At 41.8% G+C, this 14,541-nt stretch overlaps 1 protein-coding gene across 24 annotated transcripts in view; it reads right to left on the bottom strand.

The window, feature by feature from the left end:
- Positions 1-7,850: 7,850 nt before the first annotated feature.
- LOC116388026 (voltage-dependent N-type calcium channel subunit alpha-1B-like) overlaps positions 7,851-14,541 on the bottom strand; it is a 142,886-nt gene continuing 136,195 nt past the window's right edge. For all 24 annotated transcript variants that reach the window (XM_031855588.1, XM_031855585.1, XM_031855584.1 and 21 more), the window contains 2 exons: positions 10,892-11,115; positions 7,851-10,099 (listed from right to left, as the gene is read on the bottom strand). In XM_031855588.1, the coding sequence (XP_031711448.1) occupies positions 9,533-10,099; positions 10,892-11,115 (791 nt within the window). In that variant the 3' untranslated portion in view covers positions 7,851-9,532. The remainder of the gene's footprint in view (positions 10,100-10,891; positions 11,116-14,541) is intronic.

Here is a 14,541-nt window from a genome sequence, read left to right as displayed (position 1 = left end):
GCCTTTTTTTGCTCATTTAATTGCACTGTCTGCTCGTTGATAATGGTGATGTACTTCGATTGTCTCTCTTGGAGTCTCAACACCTCATTTACAGCCTGTTCTTTCATGCCAGTGTTGATGCCTTTCTTCCAATTGTTGATCTTTTTGAAAGCTTTTGACACATTGCCCATGATTCCTGATTCATTCTTCTTTTCCTCTGGATTTCCTTGAGTGCATTCCTTTACCACGTCCGCGGATTTGTCGTTGTCCACGTAGCGTCTTTTAAGCTCAATAATTCTTTTTTTGAATTCCTTATTGTTGCCAATTTCATCAAAGCAACCCTGCAGACCCTCCTTGAAGCGCAGCTGATAGGTCTGCAATATTTGGTCCTCCTGCCTTAATTTTTTCATGTCTAGCGCCAAACTCCTCCGTTTCTTCTCCAGATTTTCAATTTTCCTGGTGAGCTTGTTGTTTGTTGTGAAGGCCTCGTAATTGGCCTCCTGCTCTTTTTTTAACTCGAGAAGCATTTGTTTTATTTTTAACTCTTGTGCCTTTCCCACATTGTGGTCCAGGTCTAATTTGGCTTTTAACACTGCATATGCATTTTTCTCCTCATGAAAACTGAATTTGAGTTTTCTGTAGGACTCTTTTAAATCCCACAACTCGTTTTTGGTAGCATGAATAGTCGTCTTATCTTCTGCAGCATTCAGCACGAGATTCTCATTTGTCTTTTTGAGATCATCCATCTCATCCAGCTCGCAAGTTCTCTCACTCAGGATAGCATTTGTTTTTTTCAGTTCATCGCAGACTTTTACCAGCTTGTTGTAATGGTTGTTGAGAATCTCTCTCTCATTGTTGAAGTTGACTTTATCTGTTGTCTTCTGCCACTGTAGTTCCATTACTTCATTATTGTGGTCCACCTTTTCAGCGTGCCGTTCAGCCTCAAGCTGTTTAATTTCATCTTTGTGAGTGGAATCTACCTCTTCCTTTTGCTTTTGGTTGCTCACATCCTTCTCTTCCTCTCGCCTATTGAAGTAAGCTTTGATCTCCAATTCATCAGCTTGATGTTCGAGTGTTAGTGTAGCGACGATTCTATTGTGCATTTCCTCACTTTTCTCACGCTGCTCTGTCACATCTGTGGACGGACACATCGTGAGCAGCTTTTTCTCCATATCTACTCGAAACCTCCACAACTCGTCAAGTTCAGCCAACATGTCATTGTTGACATCTCGGATGACGTCGATTTTTGTGAATAATTCCACATTCTCCTCCATGGCCAGTTTCAACTTTAACTCAAGGTCCTGGTTTACATCCTCAAGAGCTCTCACTTGTAGTTTAAGCTTCATGTCGCTGGCATTTCTGATCTGTTCATCTGTTTCTAGTTTATGTTTGAGCCAATCTATTTCACGCTTAAGGAGGCTGATGCGAGCCATCTCTGTTGGATTGGATTCTGCCATCGTGTAGATTCAATGTGTGAAAATGTAATGACACATCCACAGACATCCAGACTATATGACTTTTCTGTACCTTTGAAGTTTCTGTGCCTTTGAAGTTTCATGCCTTTATGACATCATCGCATTCCGTGAGTTCTGGAAGGCTTTAGGCTTAGGCTCCGCCCACAAGCTGAATGTAAACAAAGTTCTGGAAGCCTTTCTAGCTTAGGCTCCGCCCACAAACAGAATGTAAACAAAGTTCAAAAATAAACAAGTGTGTGTGATGATCTTGTGACTGTTCTGGCTGCAGAATCATGTGCGACCTCATGATGATGAGGCGACATGATTAACTCAGTTCAGCTAATTATAACACACACACACACACACACACACACACACACACGAGTTGGTATGTATGCCTTAATTCCTGGATGTCTGTCACTAACAGCTCATCATCCTTTCTAAGAAGGCAGAGTGGCCAAGCGTTATTCAAAAAAGTTTTAGGTTTGTGGCCTCAACACGAGTTCAGATACTCAGACAGGATTTCAATAAATCTCTGGGTTCAGCCATCTTATCTAAAGTAGAGAAAGTGAAGGTGATCGTATCCAAAGGTTCCATTACAATCAACCTTTGCTCTGAAAGACTGAGTGCAACTCGTGTTTGTCCTGCAGCGACACGATGATCACAGCTACAGCTCAGCATTTTCCTCGTTCTGCTTCCTGTGAAAACATCTCACAACAGTTACACGCTCCTTCATTAGAACCGAAACGTTTTATTTTTGGAAAACATTTGCCAGACAAAATATCCTAAAAGCTCTTCTGACCTGAAACTAACTTTTACATGTGACACACTTCACTTCTTGTTCTCGGTGTCAACTCACTTTTCACTGTCAACAGTTTAAATAGAGGCAATTCATACAGAGGGAATAGTCCTTCTGGTGACGAGCGAGCCCCATTTGGGGTTCGAGCGAGACCGTTTAGCGTGGTAGCGTGTCGTAGAATGCTCTTTTCAGAAACAAATATAATGAATGCTCCACACGTTATATACCGAATTAACGAAACAATTCTGGGCAAAATCATCATACCAGCCATTTTACACACTGCAAACACAATTGTACGCAAACTAATATCATATCTAGAAGACGTACCACAATACCACGTATTTTTCGGCATGATATCCAGTGAAAGTTTACACAAGGCTTTCACACTCTGCCATCGACAGTAACACAGACAGTGAAAACATTCGACATGCTGGGTTCAATCAACACGCTCACCGGTCTAAGCCAAACTCTCAGCTGGTTCCCTGCTCTCTGACATCCCCTGTTTGGGTCTCCGGTGTGGCTCTGACACACAGATGAGAGCGATGAAATGTGATAAAACACAAAGTGGAAAATAAACTACGTGTGATGCTGTTAAATCCAGACATGACATACTCGGGCGCCTGGCGCGGCTCCGATCTGAGATCAATTTCAACAGGTCATGGATTAAACAACTCCAATCCAGCTCAGAAACACAATGTCACTGCATCAAAGGTCGTCTAATACAACAAAGTAGGTCCAGACACTGAAAACACTGATGAGACAGACAACAGAGCTGGCTGTGGAAAACCATGCTGTGATTAACTAAGTCTGCTTGGCAGCAAGAAAGCATTCCATGTGCTCTAATAAGCGTGGATGAGTTTTTGGCTTCGGTCTCCACATGCGTTTTCTGCAGAGTAAAGACATTTTGTGCGCATGATGTATTCAGCAAGTCAAAACACCTCTTTTGGGAAACGTAAAAGCAAACTTATCAATCAAATTGTGTGTGTGTGTGTGTGTGTTCCTCTGTAGACGTCTACCGGAGATAAAAGATCTCAGATCAAACTGATTTAAAGAGTTTGGCAACAGGGAAGACAGCAGCAATATTACAAATGTAAGACTGTTTATGGTCGTTAAATCAGTGTGAGGGCTTGAAATGTATGAGCAGACTTGTTAATGTTAAATTAACACCTGCAGGCTGGTAATTAGAATAACACGTGTGCTCTAATAACATTCTTAATTTGTGGGTGTTTTTTCTCTTCCTTTGAGAGGCTGTTGTAGCAATTTAACAAAGCTATTAAATGTGATTGGCCTGCAGTGAAAAAGTCTTATTGTTTCATTGTGGTCAGAGTTATTCACTCAGTCTCACACACAGTGGGGTTTGGGTTCACTCTCACATCAGAGAGAGATGAAATGAAAACTGTTACAGCATCAAAGTTGGACTGAGTGAAGCTGCCGAGTATCTGAGAGGCAGTGGAAGAATATCCATCTGGACACAAGGCACTGAGCAAGAGATGTAATCAACTCCAGCTGAGAAAATGTGACTTAATACACCAGTCCGCTGTTGTGACTGGGTGTTAAACAGCCCTCACACATGATGTAGCTCTCGTTATCGGTGCATCAGCAGAGTCACAGTTTACAGAGGATGGAGAGGAAAAGTAGGCTACAATGTGACAAAAGCAGAGTATCATTCTGTGGGTTCTCTGGAGAACAATAGTAACATAACGTTACATTTTACATAGCAGTACATGTTGGTAGAAAGTTCAGGGTTTGGATAACGTATAAAGGCTCCTGTATATTAACGAATTTCAAAACCCTATATATACACAGATATATATAAATATAAAAGGCACGCGACTACAGGTGACAGACTTTTACTTTAACCGTCGTGGTGCTAGCTAATTAAGAAGGCAGCAGCTAGCGTAATTAGCCCTGTGTTAACTAAACATATCTAACATTAGCCGGAGAACTTTTTAAGAGTCGCACATGGTAAAAAAAAAAATGTCGTGAAACAAAGTAGCATGTTTATTCTGCACTGGTTTAAGAGGCTCCACAGGTGTGGCGCCACTCTTACCTGTCTGAAGCATCCCGGAGCCGGACTCGCCTCCAAAATCATCGTCAGGTGCGGCGGAGCTCGTGGTTAAGAGCCCGAGAAGGCAAAGCGTCCATTTAAACAACCCGCAGAACATCTTCCAGGTTTAATCACTTTTTGTAATTAAGATGTAACGACATGCAAATGAGCGAACCAAAACGTGTTCTGCATATAAAACTATCTCTAATGAGGCGGCTCTCATTAGTCAAACGTGAGGGACATTGCTGAACGGCACTTTGTTTCTTGAAGTTGGAGTGAGACACAGAGTAAGTTCTCATCCTCTTCACCTCTGCTCCTCCTCCTCAGACAGAAGCAGCAGCTTCTCTCCTCCTGACCTGCAGCTGCATCACATCACACACAGGCGCCAAACGAGACATCGGAAGCCCCGCCCCGCTCCTGTAATGCGGACCAATTAAAATCCTGCAGGGCCTCCGCCCATTTAGTTCAAAAGCCTTTCTGCAACTTGGCTGCGAATTGGTCAGTTTGCACTTGAAAGACTGATTTATTTCTTTGGTCTCCAAGAGACATTTGATCCTTTCATCACTGCAGCACGAGACAGATGATGCTGCAGCTAAATGACCAACGGACGGGTCACTATAAAGCTCCGTAAAGCTTACAGAAATATGGCTCATGTTTTCATTCATAATTAATAACATTAAAACAATTTTCATTTGATGATATCATCAGGGTAATGACCTCAAGACTTGACAAGCTCCTCCAGAGTCAATGTAGACATAATACAACTGTTTTCACAACACAAGGAAAGTTATCAAAGTGATCTATTTAACTTTAGTGCATTCCCCTTTAATATCAGTTACAACTTGTTGGTCTGTCAGTTGAAGGTCAAAGGTAACCCATACTGCATAATTTGTTCCAAAGGAGCAGAAATAACCAGCCAAATTGTATCTAAATATATTTACACCATCACCAACTTAACATCTTCATGACAAACACAATCATTTTGAGCCATAGAGGAATTGAACTGGATGTAGACTTGGGTTCCTGATTTCATCTGGATCTTGATTAAATAGATTCTTTAAGATCCAATGTGTCAATTACTGAATCTGTACATCATTTTTCTTTGGCAAAAAGCAATGTAAAAACATCCAGCTATTTAACTCAAGAACTTATCTGGCAACACTCAAGTTCAAATGTAGAGCTTTGTGTTTAAGTTCTATATATGCTCTATTCAAATTCAAAACCCAACTCTAATCACAAAACAATCTTCAAAGATCTACATGTTCCGCTTTCATAATCATACCTCTTTATTCAAGGACTTATATTCATAAAATCTATGTGTACAGTTGAAATGACTGTGGGAGAGACAGTCAAGTAACAGATCAGGCAGCGAAGGACTCAGCCACTCCAGAACCTCTCTTCTGAGAAAGAGCCTTGTTTCCACTTTGGTGGCTCTGTGATAAAATGTCATTCAAGCTCTTTCTTTCTTTCTTTTTGTCTTCACGTGAAAAAGATACATTGTGTGTTTAGATAATCAGAAAAACACAACCAGGAAACAAATTGTACAATTTGTGGACTGAATGAAGTCTACTTTCAGCACATGCACATTTCCATTTCAGAACACGCAAACAGGACATCTCTAGAGGGGGCGGTAAGAGTAAAACTGTAGGAGGAATACTTGGCAACCTGTTCATGTTGGAGGCCTGAAACTGTTGGATATTTTGAAAAATCTACCGTAGAGATGAACACAACTCTCTGCTCCAATATGGCGACTTACAGCAACGTCCATGGACCGAAAGACGACGAGCAATCTGTGACGTCACCTTTACAAAGAACAGAGCCACGCCTAAAGTTAGGCCTCACTGCTTTGAAGTCTAAAATGTCTCCTTTTCGATGACCCATGAAATAGATTGCACAAATAAGAGACAACAGGAAGTACAAATTAAAACACAAGGAAATAACCTGACTTGGATCAAAATATATTTGCAAATAATTTACACGTCCATAAACTTGCTTAGAGTCAATACAAGGAGCACCAAGAGATTTAGACACCGAGACTCGAGTCCAAGTCACAGTGACTCGAATCCACATCTCTGACAAAGTGACAGATAATCCTTCAATGTGCAACATCTGTATGACTCAACAAGATCCCTCACTCACAATTATGACAAATCCTTTAAAAAAAAATATCTGCACCAATTACCTAATTTAAATCTGTAGGTTTTCTATCAAACAACTGCATTCAACTGTATCATGTGTTTTAAAGGTCAAGCTTTGTGATATTCTATATGTTTCTTATTTTCAATTTAAAAAAACCCAACCAAACATTAATGACTTTAATTATAAGTATTGTGTGTGTATCTAAAAGCTGACATAAAGGGGCTTGTTCCTATGTGCTGTAGAGCTCCATTGTTTCTAAAAATAAAAAAAATAAAAAACTATCAAATATACATCAATGAGCCACGCAGTTTTGCAATGGGTGACATGTTCCTTACTTTGAACACACACCGTTTATTTGGATCAATCCCACAGACACCGTCCTCCTTCCCATGAATGAAGACGGGAGCATCTGATTCCACGGCTGAAAATAGTCCCCAACAAGTACACTGTTTACCCGTTTGAATAATGTTCGCTAAACCCAGCTGTTTTGGGAAACAACCGAGAACGTTTTAAAAATGAAACTTTAAATTTGTAAGAAGTTTTTAGAGATGTACGTCGTGAGTAGGAACCAGAGTAGGGAGATGTGCCGTCATCACCATGAATATGGCCACCGTGGCATATTTTGAGTCAATGCACATACGCCTTCTGGCTGCCATTAATACTCAGTACAGCACCAAATGAGTATCAATCCGCAAGTGAAAATAGTACCCAACAAATTGATTCATGTATGCGTTTACCAGGGACAGCACATTAATCAACATTTCCTGTTTACCCCTCAATGTAAATGTGCCAGAGTTGGCAAGAGAGCCAATTACCATCTGTAGTCCCTGTGCAGGTTATTACAATTTAGTGGCCCAATATTATCACAACCTACTCCTGTTTAAGTAACATTTGTTAAAAAATATAATTTTATATATATAGACATATAGACATATAGATATATAGAGATATATAGATATATATATATAGATATATAGAGATATATATAGATATATATATATATATATATAGATATATAGATATATATATAATAATTCCGAGATGTTTTTGGAAATGACTGAGCCTTTCCTAGCAGTAAGAATACCCGTGACTCTTTATGTATTTGTAAAGGTCTGTTTCCATTAGGAACCAGTGGGCCACAGACAGGGAAATATAGTGAAAGACAGATTCACACATTGTTGGCGTTGGTCTTTTCGTGGAAACAACAAAATTATTAAATATTATGAGGCTTTTCTTTAGATATGTTATGCCCAGTGTGAAGTGGGGGGAAAGTATTGCCAATAAACCGAAGCAAAATACAGCCTCGTGTCTGGGTCCAGCTCAGCTTTTAAGGACACACTGCTGGTCCTTTAGGCTCATGTAGAGCTCTAGTAGTACCACACAAATGTTAGTTCAGCCTTTTGTTATTGACAGAATACACTCACACTAAAACCACTTTGTCAATCCCATTTATCTGGCTTTCCAAGAAAACCACCAAAAACACAACTTAACCCAAGTCTGGAAAGAACACAGTTTTATGTTTTGGGTGGTTCTATCTTAGGCGTCATGCAGTCAACTTGCCAACTTCAAAAATGCCCTGTGATTCACATATATCAGCTCGGATAGCATTTGTGCCTCAGTGTGTGTTGTCAGTTAACTGTACATCATGAGATACATTTACAATTTACAACTCTTCATACATCAATGTAAAATTTGGTCGCAGCCACACTAAAGCCTGAACCTGGAGATTCCAGAGGGTAAAGCTACAGGGCAGATGAAGTGTCGTCTTGTTGCATAGCCCTATTTTAAGTCAACAGTCTGCGGCAACAACACAACTCTTTATTGTACCTGTGGACACACAAACAGGTAACCTCTCCTACAAACCCTCACACAATACTGCTCTCAGAGGAAACAGTTAAGAAGAAAGGGAACCCATGAAATTTGGGCAAATATGGCAGAGATGAGATATACACTGTATGCTTGAGGAGGCAGAATTTTTGTAGGTTAGAAATAAAAAAAATGGCACTTTTCTGCATTCAGAGACTATTTCTACCAACTGGCTGGCAGTATATTTGAAAGAGAAAGGCAAATGCTTACCACACACCCTTAAGCAAAAGTACAGACACTATTTTTTGACAAGTTCAAGACCCTGGCATGCACTACATTGCTTACTTTGGATCTGTAATTCTCACACACCTACAACAAGATTCAGTACAAAAAGTGTTAGTTTTTTTTTTTTTTTTGCATTCTGTCCATTATACCAGATTCAAACTTTGTTCTCTACACTTTTTCTGTGTAAATACTTACATCCCCTACTGTGTGTTCAAGTCCATCTGACCAGGCTGCATCTTAATACATCTTGGAAAACGAGGCACTTAGTATTCAGCCACATAACGTCAGAAGTGAGTTATCGCGTCCCTATGTGCACTCCAAATATGTACATGTGGTACAATTTACAAAAACTGTGATCATGAAAACTGGGCTCTAGTTCCATTCTAACCCCTCCTTTTGATTTATTGTTGTCACATTACTCACCGTGTCCCTTAGTTGTCATGGTGGAAGTTTAAGACGCATTTAAAATAGTTCCTAATAATGTTCTCTGGTCAGAATTTGGGGGATTACCCCCCGAAGTAAAAGCTGATGAAGAAAAGAGAATTTGGTGAAAGCGTCAACATGATCAAGTTGAAACTCTTCTCTCACCCGTACGGCAACCACAAACAAAATGAAACGTACAAAAATAAAAACAGTGTTGTGAGTAGCCGTATTAACGCCAGGACTGAGGCTTTCAGATCAGTCTGAAGCACACAGTTTCACTCAACGAATGACGAGGTTTTGGCTTTTATCTTCTGCTCCATCACTGATTTTAAAGGCCAAGGCAAAAATACTTAAGGGTCTTCACAGGTGCTATGATTTCCAGTGCAAGTAAAGGGGGTAGAAAGAGTCAGTGTATTTTTTATTCCTTAAAAGTTTGTTGTATAAAAAAGTAGAGCAACACTACAAAGCTGGAATGATTTCGGATACCCTTTTACAGCACTTTCCACTGGCTTTTTCCCTTAATATCTTCCCTTCTATTCCCATCAGCGCCTTGGACCCGACGAGAGCGCTGTGCCACACTGACGAGCTGCCCGTCCTCGGTTAGCACCAGTCCTCTTCCTCCCTCTCCCTGAGACTTCCCGTTCCTCGGCTCCCAGGCACGGACGCAGAGTTGACCCCGAGGGTGAAGTGGTACCCGTTGGGAACCACCCCCGCCCCCCTACCCTGCGCGCCGGCCGCTGTGACGGGCGCAGCGGCGGTTCCGTGTGAAGTCGAGGCCGTGGTGGAGGCAGCGGTTCTGGCGGAGCGTGCCCCTCCGTGGCTGCTCACAGTGTCCTGGAAGTCTTCTTCAAGGAGGGCCTGGTGAGAGGCGACCTGCGACTGTCGGTTTAAATTAGGGTCCGAACCGATGCGGGTGACCGGTATCGGGGACTCGTCGGTGCCCCAGTGTAAGCGCTCATGCTCTGAAAGGCCACGGCTGAAGCGAGTCTGGTGCCCCGTCGCAGCGGTGCTGGCACCGGACTGGAGAGGCGAGGAGTTGGCGGTCTTGTAGGTCACGGCGGGACGAGGGGTTAGGGGCGTCTGTGGGAGCTGCCTGCGACCGCGGCCTGGTGTGCTTGAACCAGAGGGGAGCGTTCCAGGGCCAGCTTTGACCACACTGCTACCATGCTGAGGAAACACACAGTAGAGTTATTTTGCTTTAGGGACAAGGTACTTCTCCACATACAGTGAGGGCTGTAAGTAAACAAACTAGAGGTTAAAGAGCAACATAAAACCCCCTGGAAATCTAGTTTTCCCTGACCTTAAATATAATGTCACTTCTCACCTTGCTGCAGTGACGCAGAAGTGTACTCCAGGGTGACTCAGCACACCGTGACATCACTGTTGGGTGTGGTTACAGGTGCAACCGAGCACATTCCTGACCACACGCAACCACAGCCATCATCACCGTTGTTCCAGAGGTGAAACAAGCTTTTACTCAGACAGGCTGGTGTTAAGTTACTCTTTACAGTTCCAAATTGTAGCGTTCATTTCAACAGTCTAGTCTAACAATTGCAGCCGTTTTGATGTATAATCTACCAAATTTTACAGTTTGGGTTGGTTTTATTCTGTCACAATAAAACAGTGTCTAGATAACTTACCGCTGTTTGGCTATAAAAGCTTCTTAGGTAATGTATAGAATCATTGTTCTGCTGCGTTGTCGTAAAATTGGGAGTGCACTGAATATAAAGGGCAACAATTCCTACACTGTTGGCCAAGTATGGATGTGAACACCCTAAAACTAAAGCTGAAATACAGCCCTAAAACCTCATAGTAGCTGTTTCTTATTCAAATCCAATGTGCTCGGGTACAGAGCCAAAAGAATAAAACATGTGTCACCGCCCAAAATACTGACAGAGCACAGGGTGTTCACGACTAGCTCGCTGTTAATCACTACGTACAGCGTGGCAGGTAACTGACCTGTTTGACAAAAACAGCGTCCTGTCCCTCTCCGGGAGACGTGGATCGGCTGGGCCCGGCTGACTTGGTGTGACACTGCTCCCTGCTGCCGTAACGCTCGCAGGAGTAGTAGCGCTGCTTCTCTCCTGCCGAGGAGTGGTGCCTCCTCTCGTGAGGCCGGCTGCGGTCCCGCTCTCTCGCCCGCTCTCTGGACAGACCTTCAGCTGAAGGGTCGGTGAACGAGTCTGGAGGATGGCAGCATCAGATTAAATGAGATAGGGCAGGTAGAAAACACAGAGCTCTCACTTTTATCATCTCGTCATCTCTTCTGGATGTGGAGACAAAATGAAACTTTCAGTCAGCATAGTTTGAGATTAAAGCTTCCCTGTGGAGTTTTTGAACGCTTGTGGCCCTGTGGAGCCATGTCTTTACGAACGGGTCTTCATTTTATTTCAATCACAAGGAACACGATTTCATATTTCTACAGCCAGTTACACACTTCTGCATTGATTGACAGTTGGCGGCCATAACACAGTAAGTGTAGCAATGCTTTCAATTAAAAGCAGAGAAGAAGAAGACTGAAAGTTAATAAACAGATGTAAACAATGCAACTGCACAATAAAACTCCGCTAGCTTCATTTTTCATTCATTCAAATGACAGGTATCGTATATGTTGCTTTCAACCATTGGTCTTAGTGTCCTCCCACTGGGGGTTACCAGAGTCAGACATTTAGCATGCAATATAGACGTCATCAATCTGATTTTAAGAATGTAAAAATGGCTAGATAAAGATGCCTTCACCTGGATGAATGCATGTACGCATTGAATGTGTTATAACTCTGTTATGCTGTTCATTCTGTACACATGACATCTATTGCACTGCTGTCCATGCTGGGAGAGGGATCCCTCCTCTGTTGCTCTCCCACAGGTCTCTCCCTCTTTTCTCCCTGCTAAAGGGTTTTTTGGGGGAGTTTTTCCTCTTCCGATGTGAGCGTTCCGGGACAGAGGATGTTGCATTTGTACAGATTGTAAAGCCCTCTGAGGCAAATTTGTGATTTTGGGCAATACAAAAATAAATTGAATTGAATGAAGTGCAAGTATCTTAACTTGTTTGGACAAACAGGCTCCAAACATGTTAGTTGGCCTGTAAGTAAATACAGGTTACATGTCACGGTACGACACAGAGCATCATTTACATGCTGTACAAATGCAAACCAAGTCAATGGAAATATACAAACAAATCAAAGCAGTTGTAGATCTACAACATGTAACGAAGACACATCTTCTGAGGTTACAACTTCAGTGAAAACATGTGGTCCAAGAGGAGGACTGAAACCCAACTGCTGAGGTGAAAGTGAAGTGACACACTGTCTGAATTCAGCCGGCTCATTATCTCGTAGTGAAAGGGAACACTGGCGCTTCTCGTCTCAGCCAAATGATTTATGCAACATAGTGATCCAGTTTTCAGTTCCGCGCTACGGATCATGTTTTTGTACCGTGAGCTATTATTACACAATATTACATTACACCTCTAATTAAAGGCAAATGGCTCATCTTTGTGTGTCTGCGTGTGTCCATCTAGACCACGGGTGTGTGGCATAAAGCAAAGCACTGTGGTGAAATTACTCTCTGGAATAACTCCAGTTTTCAGATTAAAACCGCGATGACAGGAACACAGAAGCCTATTCATCATTCTGATATGTCACATCTGCCTCCAGAATGACAAGCTTTGAGGAGTGAAACTCTCCTTGCTGCTCCTCTCAATTCGGTAGATGAAGAGGGGGCTGCTGGATGTTCTGCTATCTCAACAAGAGGTTCTCATAAATCTAGTGCTGGACCTGTCCACTGTGGCCTTTTATCTCAGCAATAAAGCCCAGCTGCTGCCCTCCAGTGTTAACATATAGAAAAACCACCCTGCCACCAGCTCTCAGGCTGTAATCGCTCTAGCAGACGACCCCTGATGGCTAACAAAGCGTGGACATAACCCGCTATACTGCAAAAAATAATAGAGCGTCCTGAAACCTTGACATGAGTCAGCATTGTTGCGTTCCGGTTCCCTCGTCTTAAAGTCAATGTTTTGTTTAATGGGTTTTTGGTTAGATGCCAGAAATAAGCTCAATATATTTTAACGTTTTGTTCTACGACATGAAATACTTCAGGTAATAAGGGACTAGTAAATTTTGGAGCTCTTACCCATCTTAAAAAAAGTTGGTTGCTAACAAGTGGCTAAATGAGACATTTGACGTTAGCCATTTACTTCTGCGATTGCATTCGGGCTTAAATACCACAAAAGGTGGTGTTCATTTGTGAAGATTATCTTGCTGAACAAAACACTTACTTCTTTTCTTTTGTCAAGGGAACCAGTGCAATGCTATTCCGGGTTTGGCCTTCAAAAAAAAAACGGCATCACTGCAGCTCTCAATATGATTAGGTATTACGTTGCATTAATCAGCCTTAAAATGTTGCTCACTTTCCATGCACATATATGATAAGTTTGGATTATTCTTGGTGGTGCATTCATGGACACTGTAACAATGTGTCACCTAAGATTTAAGAGCTGGCTCAAGAAAAGTAAACCCAACATGGGCAGTGTGAAAAGGATTATATGAACTACGGATTTCTTGAAATGAAAGGGTTACCGTTACTGCTCAGCTGACTCTGAAGTGTCTGAGCATCCTTGAATGCACCAACATGCCTACTTGGCTTGGATGTTACTGCTTTGATGTAACTGCTTTCATGCATATTAGTCTGACAGAACACAGGCGACCTGTAGTGACGGTCTGCTGATCCGATATATAAGGGGGACAGGGGTGACCACAATCCTCTTTGGAAGATCACCAGCTTGTACTGAATGCTGACAAGACAAAATGTGTTATATTCTGAGAAAGTTTTCATCCCAGCAATCCATACACTCAATAGTACTGAAATTGAAATTGTCAAATCGTATAAATATCTGGGAACTTGACGAGACAGACAAAGTCTCACTTTCAAACAGCATGTGGAGCAAGTGGCACAGAAAGTAAAGATACAAATTGGTTTCTTATATTGGAATGAATCTCTTTTGTGTCTTGAGGGCAGAAAAGCAATCAGTCAGTCACCGTGCCTGTGCTTGACTGTGAAGATTTTGTTCTCACGCTGCTCACTCTGCCTTTAAACATCTTGTCATTGTGCTTTGTGTTCCATGACAGAATACAATCTATGGTACTCATCACTGTGTACTATATACATAAGATATACTATATACTATAAGAATAAGAAGACTGGTCCTCACTAGCAACAACAGCAGAGCTACATTCCATACATTTCTAGTTACTCCTCGTGCAAAGACTGAACTTAGGAACACTGCCTGCTGGATGATTTTAAACTCTTCAACCATATTGATTGATGTCTGTGATTGTCTCTGGTGCTGTATGTGCTTTTATTATGTCTGGCTTTATCCTCTGTACATTATGAACTTTTGTCTGTCTGGTTATGTTTGCTGTATGGATTTGTCATTTTGTTATGTCTGGCAGTGTTTGTTTGTCTTTCTCTCTGCTGCACTCTGGTCTCTCTTGCAAAAGATATATTGATCTCGATGAGGTTTCAAATTCACTTTCTTGTAGGGTGGCTCATTTTATTTCCATGAATTTTACAAATAACCCCAAAATTCAGCTTGAGTGCAAAACGTGACC

This window comes from Anarrhichthys ocellatus, unplaced genomic scaffold (genome assembly GCF_004355925.1).
Source record: "Anarrhichthys ocellatus isolate YVR2014 unplaced genomic scaffold, GSC_Weel_1.0 scaffold16, whole genome shotgun sequence".
In the NCBI taxonomy this organism is placed as follows: Eukaryota; Metazoa; Chordata; class Actinopteri; order Perciformes; family Anarhichadidae; genus Anarrhichthys; species Anarrhichthys ocellatus.
The sequence above is the reverse complement of the archived record's forward strand: the minus strand, read 5'-3'. Positions and strand labels throughout refer to the sequence as shown.